Source organism: Pipistrellus hanaki (assembly GCF_964339955.1).
Source record: "Pipistrellus hanaki genome assembly, chromosome: 1".
NCBI lineage: Eukaryota > Metazoa > Chordata > Mammalia > Chiroptera > Vespertilionidae > Pipistrellus > Pipistrellus hanaki.
In genome coordinates, this window is record NC_140503.1 from 156,175,909 (window position 1) to 156,184,715 (window position 8,807).

Sequence of the window (8,807 nt, forward strand, 5' to 3'; positions counted from 1 at the left end):
GGTGAATTCTGCTGAACATTTAAAGAATAATTACAGTAGCACCAATTAATTACAATTCATACTAATTAGCATGCTCCAACTAATTCTATGAGGACAGTATGACCCTGATTCTGAAACCAGGTGTCACGGACAAAGAAAATATGTTATTGTTTTACTAAACATTGAGTTCAAGGGAATTGTAGTTAGATTATACATCATTCTTCATGGTATCATTAAAAAGGCATATTGATAGTAATCCCATTTATAGAAATTGAGATTCAATTGCTTCTTTCCCTAATTAGATTTCATCAATATTGTGGGGACTTTTTATGCATGGCACAATGCTGACCACTACAGAAAATACAAATAAGAGTAACTGATAGTACCAGGACCCAGAAGTATGCACTCCTATAGGTTTACTAAAAACAAATTCATTCCTTCATTATTTGTCATGGTTCTTTTAACAAACATGATTGACAGTCTTCTATGAACCAGGTATAACAGTTTAACGGATCTCTTTAGATCAGCTCAGAGACGTTTCATAGAGGAGGTGATGTTGGTCTGGGTGGGAGATATGATAGGCCAAAATGAAGAGAGGGCATTCTAACACAGGAGGTATCAGAAGTGAAAGCATACATATCTGAGAACGTGTCTGAGGAACAGTGAGTAATTAAACATGAGCCAAGCTCAGGGAGCAGAGAGAACAGTGACAGGTAACAGCTTCAGCTATGGGCCCAAGACAAATTGTAGCATACTAGAATAACCGTTTGATTTAAATTTGTGATTTATTCAGAAAGCAGCTTGAGATATTAAAGGTATGTCTGTTTGATTTTGAGCAGAATCCTGATATCAAATGGTTTTTTTAGAAGGACTAATCTGATCACGTTAGTTAAGGCCAATAATATTTTTATTGTGGATGCAGCCATTTACTATATGATTGGGCTGGGTTGTGGGGACAGAAGTAATGATCGAAGCCATGAATGTAGATGAAATTTCAAATGAGAGAGTAAAGGGAGAGAAAACATAACTTGCCTTTAAATATCTTAGTTTCCTTCTAAGAATTAGAGCATCTTAGCATTGAAAAAGAAAAAGCATTATAGAACACTTGATTTGATTTTTTACAGTTTGGGAAACTGAGAGCCAGACAGAGCAACCAACTTGTCCTGCAGGACGAGATCATGTGATCATGCAGTGGGTAGGTGGAAGCAGAGCTCAGCTACCCTGACCACCAGCATGATTCACTTTTATATTTGACATGAAGACAAAACCACCAACAATATTGTGTGCCGCAGAATGTTTCCAGAACTGTTATGAGCGTGACCTTTATTCAAAGTGGCAAGCCATATCCTATCCCATTCTCCCTAAATCCCTGGTTACTGATCACTTACACTAACTCCGCATGTTGTCTTTCTGATTCTCCTAATATTAGGGAGCTTATCAAGACTACGAACCGGAAGCCTAAGAAGTATCTTTGCTCCCAGTTTCTCGAGATCTGCTGACAGATGTTCCACCCTGTACAAGTGCTCAGTTCCAACACGTCCAGTCATTTTCCCAAAGTTTTTACAGCGTATTTTGGATTCTTCCATCAGCAGTGATTGAAGTATCTGTACCTGCCCCCCACTCAGCATTTCGGTGCTTCCTTCTCACTGACGTGAATATATGGTCGCAGGTCCCTGTGTGCTGTGTGAACATTGTGGCTTCAAATACAAAATGTTAAAACAAATTAAAAACACCTAAGTGACTACCACTTATTCCTAAATCTTCACTATTTTTTTGTTGTTGCTCTTGTTGAGAAGTTGTGACTTACTATCATATATTTTAAGATTTTTAGGTGTCTTTTAATGATGCTGTCTAAGAATAACGATGTATTGTGAGACTTGTTAATATATGTACTACTGAAAAATATGTGAGCATGAAACTATGCACCTATACATATTAACTATGAAATTTTACTGTTTTGTGGTGTGTTTATTTGTGTTTGTATATAAATGGTGAAAATTAAAATAAAATGTTATCTCATTACAAAAATCTTATTTTTTATCCGAGCTCAGTCTAATAAAACCATGCTTATAAACTGGCACAATTAATTTAAATATAGAGTTGTTGTGAGCTGTTTGAAAGAGGAGAAATTTTCAAGGAGTTAAACAGATGAGATGGAGCACTAACCCTTTGCTCTGGAAATTACCTGAAGCATCGCCGCCCAAAGTATGTTGCACTGGTGCCTTCAGAGGCTAGACGGAAAAAGTGGTTCCATGAAAGGATGAGTGTAAAACTGGACTTTTACTGCACCACCTTTAGGTATTCATAAGACACATTAAAGGCTCTGAGGGAAGCAACCCAATTTTGTTTAGCTCAGAATATGCTTACTTAAAAAATATATATAAATAAAGATATCTGGGAACTCCCTTACAAAATATTTATTCTTCAGATTAATAAAAATATCATAGACCACTTTTAATTCTACTAAATTTATTAATTCCAGAATACTTCTTTAGAAAAGGTTTTTCTATGTAGGCAAGATCCATGAACTCCTCATGCGTACTGATAGTAAACTTGACAGTGAAAAACATTTAAATTAACTAACTTATTTGGTTGTTCATTTTAATTTTTCAGGAGAAAAATGGCATGGTCACTATTAAAGGTGGTTAGATCAATGCAATAGAATAGAGCCCAGAGATAAATCCTTGCTTATATGTTAAATTAATCTATGACAAAGGAGGCAAGCATATCCAGTGGAGTAAAGGCAGTTTCTTCAATGAGTGGTGTTGGCAAAACTAGACAGGTACATGCAAAAACAAACAAACAAACAAGTAAATAAATAAATAAATAAAATTGGACCATTTTCTTATACCATATACAAAAATAAACTCAAAAGAGATTGAAAACTTAAATGTCAGGCCAGAAACCATAAAACTCCTAGAAGGAAACAGGGGCAGGAAATTGACATTGCTCTTAGCAATATCTTCTTGGATATATATCCTTCAATGAGGGAAAAGGAAGAAAACAAACAAACAAATGGGACTACCTCAAACTAAAAAGATTTTGCACATCAAAGGAAACCATCAACAAAACAAAAGACAACTGACTGAATGAGAAGATATTTTCAAATGATACAACAGATAAAAGTTAATATGCAAAATATATAAAGATCTCATACAACTTAATACAAAAAAAAAAAAAAGCACCCCAATTATAAAATGGGCAGAGGACCTGAATAGACTTTCCTTCCAAGAGACATCCAAATGACAAACAGATATATGAAAAGATGTTCAACATCACTGATTCACCTAAAAAATGCAAATCAAGCCGAGACCTGTTTGGCTAAGTGGATAGAGCATCGGCCTGCCAACTGAAGGGTCCCAGGTTCTATTCCGGTCAAGGGCATGTACCTTGGTTTGCAGACACATCCCCAGTAGGGGGTGTGCAAGAGGCAGCTGGTGGATGATTCTCATCTATGTTTCTAACTCTCTATCCCTCTCTCTTCCTCTCTGTAAAAAAAAAAAAAAAAAAAAAAAAAAAAAATCAATAAAATATATATTTTAAATAAATAAAAATTAAAAAATGCAAATCAAAACCTCAATGAGATATCACCTCATACTGATCAGAATGAATAAATCAACAAACAACAAGGCTGGTGAGAATGTGGAGAAAACAGAACCCTTGTAAGCATTGGTGAGATTGTAAATTAGTTCAGCTGCTATGGAAAGCAGTATGAAGATTGCTCAAAAAAATAAAAATAGATCTGCCATATGACCCAGTAATCACACTTTGGGGTATTTATCTGAAGAAAACAAAATCGCTAACTCAAAAATATATATGCATCCCACATTCATTGCAGAATTACTAGTAATAGCCAAGATATGGAAGCAACCTACAAAGTGTCCACCGATAGGCACATGGATAAAGATGTGGTATATAAAAACAATGAAATATTATTAAAATATTGAAAGCTGTCATTTGTGACAACATAGCATAATACCCTCTAGGTCAGAGATGGGGACTGTATGGCCCTCAAAGTCATTTGGTCTGGCCCTGCCCAGGCATTAGGGGTGAGTTAATTAAATGTTTGACCAAATATAGCAGGCTAATTTTTAAGTTAATAATTTTGTATGGCCCACCCCTCCACCCCTGCTCTAGGTTCATCTAAGTGAAAAAACATCATATGGAGAAATATAAAATGTTCTCAGTTATATGTGCAATCTAAAAAACAAAAACAAAAAAACTCACAAAATCAATGAAGAAACAAAACAGAAACAGACCCACAGATATAGAGAACAAGCTGATGGTTGCCAAAGGGAAGGGAGTGGGCCCTAAACGGTTTGGCTCAGTGGATAGAGTGTTGACCTGCAAACTCAAGGGTCCCAGGTTCAATTCTGGTCAAGGGCATGTACCTTGGTTGCGGGCACATCCCTAGTAGAGAGCCAGCTGAATTGATGTTTTTAACTATCCCTCTCCTTTCCTCTCTGTTAAAAAGTCAATAAAATATATTTTTTATAAAAAATGAAATGAAGGGAATGGGAGGAGAGAATAAAAAGTCACTAGTAGAAAGTATAATTTCATGAAAGAGTATTCTAAAAGTTCTGAGCAGATTATATGTAATTGTGAGTAATTAGATGTAGATTAGGCACTGCTAAGGAAGAAGGAATGCATACAATAACTAGAAGTAAGAATGTTTTACATAGAAAAGTCCTTTTCTTGCCTAATTGGAAAGAGACTACTGCCAGAGTTACACTGCCTGTGTCTTCTCAAACTTCTCAAATGGAGAAGTCTCTTATTTCACTTACATACATAATGAGTGTTACTAATTAGGAAAACAAAATGGAAAGTTAAAATATCTTTGTTCAAAAGCATTCTAGTACCAACGTGTGCCTAGAAAATAACATGGGAAGATATATACCAGTATCGGTTATTTTTGTGCCAATTGCTTAAGCAAAGAGTTGGGAAAGACACACAAGACTTTTCAGGAAGATTATCTCACACCCACTGCTGAGACACCAACCTGGCAATGCCCTGAGGATCAGTCTAGTCTTGTGTGTTTTGCAGACACCATTCCCTCAAATCCAAGTTATCCAGCTTCATCTGACTCCAGAAAGGCTTTAGAAAACAGGCCAGGGTGGGCTTTGGCACACAATTGGCAGCACAAGAACCTATTGTGTGGTTTGGCATTTCAACTTGGGTTTTGTTTTGTTTTTTCAATTTATTTTTATTGACATCAGAGAGGAAGGGAGAGGGAGAGAGAAAAAGAAACGTCAATGATGAGAGAATCACTGACTGGCCTAGCACTGCCTGCATCCCCTACCACCCACCCACAGTTCCCCGTTAGCCATCAGGCAACCGGGAGCCTGCCAGTCAGGGAAAAGGACCAAAAGGTGGTCAGTGCACCTCATAGTAACTGGTTGAGCACTCGTGCTGGTCGTTCTGCCCTTAGGGTCAATTTGCATATTACCCTTTTATCATATAGGATTATTGACTCTATTCTCTATGCCAGCCCCTGATTCCATTGACTGATATTTTCTTATTGCTAAACTGTGCATATCCTGACCATAGAACTAATTTATTCTCAGAAGATAAAAATGTTAATATAATAACAGCAGTAAGGCAGATTTTGTCATTTTCTTATGTAGAATTGTGGGCACTTGGTTTCTGTCAAATGGTATATGGACATGGATATACATGAATATATATAAAAATAAAGTTTAATAAGAGTTTTACTTAATGTAGCAATGTAATAACTGAATTTAGAAATTAAGCCAGAAAAGGCATAAATGAATTAAGAATTTATATTTTTAAATACTATTAACACCTTAACCTTTTATAATAACCTTTAATTTTCTTGGAATATTTGTGGATATAGTAATGTTTTATCTTATTCTTTGCACAAGCATGGACTTGAAGAATCCAAATACAATACAATACAATAGCTATAATACAAACTACTTCAAAATATGATTTTAGTTCTCATATCTACTATAGAATAGTCTAAAATTTCCTTTAATGTTTTTTGCTACTACATTAGTATCTTTGATTTTTTTAAATTCAATAGCACTTATGGTATTTTGGAAGCAGTTAAAAAAATTTCCTTCTTAAAGCCTGAGTTTGGGCCTTTAGTAATTTTGCTGATATTCCTTTAAAGTCAGCTAGGATTGCATAGGAGATTTCCAAAGTTCATCCTACAACTATAGAATATTGCACTGGGATAGATTCTCTTTGAACCTTATGAAAATGTATCCTCAGATTCCCTTAAAGGTCAGTGACCAGAAATCCCCACTGTCTCTATGGTAACACAGCAAGATATGGTGCCTTGGAAATGTGCTGCATTTTAATTAGGTTCCTCTAGGGCTTCCTGGCTGCCTTTTGCAGGTAAACTAAATGCCAGGTTGTCTTATAACTTGCAGTAAGATAAAAGCTAAGCCAAGTCTGCAAAGATCAAAGCTAAGCTGGGCTCTAGTAAAGTCAATCTAAACAAATACAGTAGCAAGTCTTTATGTTTATCTTAGAAGAGAATGCAATTCTCTTTATTTCTAGAATAGTCAGGGATGCTTGGCTTGCTTAACTAGCCTGGCAGCAGTAGGAGTGAGGATCCTGAATTCTAAAATTATACTATGTAAGTTTGGTTTCCAATTATGTCACTTACTGCTATTTTTACTTTGATCAAATTAATTAATCTCACAGTGCCTCTGTTTTCTTGTCTATAAAAATATAGATGATGATAATAATATCTCACTGCTTTTTATATATAGATTAAATGAGGTAATATAGAACTAGTGCCCCACTGCACGGATTTGTGCACATTGAGAGGAAATTAATTAAAAGGTGGCTGGTGGGGCAGGACTGAGCTAGAGGGCCTGGACACGCCCTGTAGCCAACTTCCCATGATCCCTCCCTGGCTGGTATACCTGGGGCTGTGCCGTGACTCAAAGGGCATCTGCAGTGTGAGCAGGTGGGGTCCCTCAGCCTGGCTATTTGTAGTAGTAATACCAGTAATAGTAGTAGTAGTAATAGATCACACTGTATTTATAAAAATAAATAAGAAATAACAAACATTAAAATGTTTAGAAATATTCATTTATATCTTTTAATATAAAAAAAGAAGAAGAATGAAGCTGGAGGCATCATACTTCCTTATTTCAAACTATATTATAAAGCTCTAGTAATCAAAACAGTACGGTATAGGCATAAAAACAGACATAGATACATGTAACAGTAGACATCCCAGAAATAAATTTATGACAAAGATGCCAAGAACATAAAATAGAGAAAAAACAGTATTTTCAATAAATGGTGTTGGACAAACAAGACAGCCACATACAAAAGAAGGAAACAGGATCAAAATCTTATAACATACACAAAAAAATTGGCTTAAAATAGATTAAAGTCTTGAATGTAAGACCTGAAACCATAAAATTTCTTGAAGAAAATAGGCATTAAGCTTCTCGACAATAGACTTCGTAATAATTTTTTAGCTCTGTCACCAAAAGCAAAGGCAAAAATAAAAGAAAAAATAAGCAAGACTTGTAATGTAAACAATAAAAATAAAAACTAAAACTCTTCTTTAGAGCAAAGGAAACCATCAACAAATTAGAAAAGCAACCTACTGATGTTACAGAGCTCCCGAACAATCAAACAACGCAGGAGGAGAGTTTGGAGAGACCCACTTTATTCATCACGCGATGGGCTTAGAGAGAATGAATTCAAATTCTAAGCAAGGCTACAAGCAGAACTTCCCTTTTTATTAAAGAGACAGCCGTATGTGCACTCAATGCTGGCCTTGAAAACAATATAGTTCTATCCAATTAAAAAATGCACCTGACATGGCATTGTGATTATGGGCATATCTAGTCTCTGGCCTACAAGGTCATACAGTTAAGTTTATCTTCATCATTCTTCAAACAGGCTAACGCAAACTAGAAAGCAACATTTTATCTAAGAAAAACAGCAGAAAATTCCAAACAGCAGCTTGTTACAAATAGGGGTTTTCCTTCTCACTGAATGGGAGAAAAAATTTGCAAATTCTTTATCTGATAAAGGGTTAATACCCAAAATATATAAAGAGTTTATACACCAACAAAAACTTGATTAAAAATAGATAGATCTAAATTAGATACATGCAAGAGGACATACACATGACCAACAGAAAAAAAATGTTCAACATTGGGTCCTCAGTGAAATGCAAATCAAAGCCACAATGAGACATCACACATGTTAGAATGGTTATTATAAAAAAGACAAGAAATAACTGTTGGCATGGATACAGAGAAAAGGAAACCATCTCTCTATATAAAAGCCAAAGCAATCAGATGACGGGACAACCGGCCAGCAGCTATGATGCACACTGACCACCAGGGGGCAGACACTCAATACAAGAGCTTCCCCTTGATGGTCAGTATGCTCCCCCATGCCCGAATTTTGTGCAATGGGCCTCTAGTATCACATGAAAGCAAAAAAAATGTAAAAGCATATTTACTAAGAGGTGAATATGCACCAAATCTATAAATACTATCTTTCCTTAGATTCAACTATACTCATCAAATCAAGTATCTTTGCATATAAATGAGACATCTTTGATATTTCTATTTATACAATATATTCACTAAATTTGGTTCTGTTCACTAGAAAAAAAAAAAAAAAAGGACACACATAAACTCATGTTCTAAAACAGATTATATCAACCATAAAGAAAAAACAAACAAAAAAACAAAACAGCCACTTGAATTTCCATTAATTTCCCAAATGTCATTTATTTCTCACTGCCTTCCTCCATATTCCTACCATTTGGCCACTTGGTAAATCTTATTTTGATCTAAAAGAAGGAAATATTTTACATTAAC

At 35.4% G+C, this 8,807-nt stretch overlaps 1 protein-coding gene across 1 annotated transcript in view; it reads left to right on the top strand.

Annotated features, from left to right (window-relative positions):
• SNCA (synuclein alpha) overlaps positions 1-5,695 on the top strand; it is a 102,727-nt gene extending 97,032 nt beyond the window's left edge. The window contains exon 6 of the mRNA XM_084882343.1: positions 1,409-5,695. Within this exon, the coding sequence (XP_084738469.1) occupies positions 1,409-1,441 (33 nt within the window). The 3' untranslated portion in view covers positions 1,442-5,695. The remainder of the gene's footprint in view (positions 1-1,408) is intronic.
• The last annotated feature ends 3,112 nt before the right edge of the window (positions 5,696-8,807 follow it).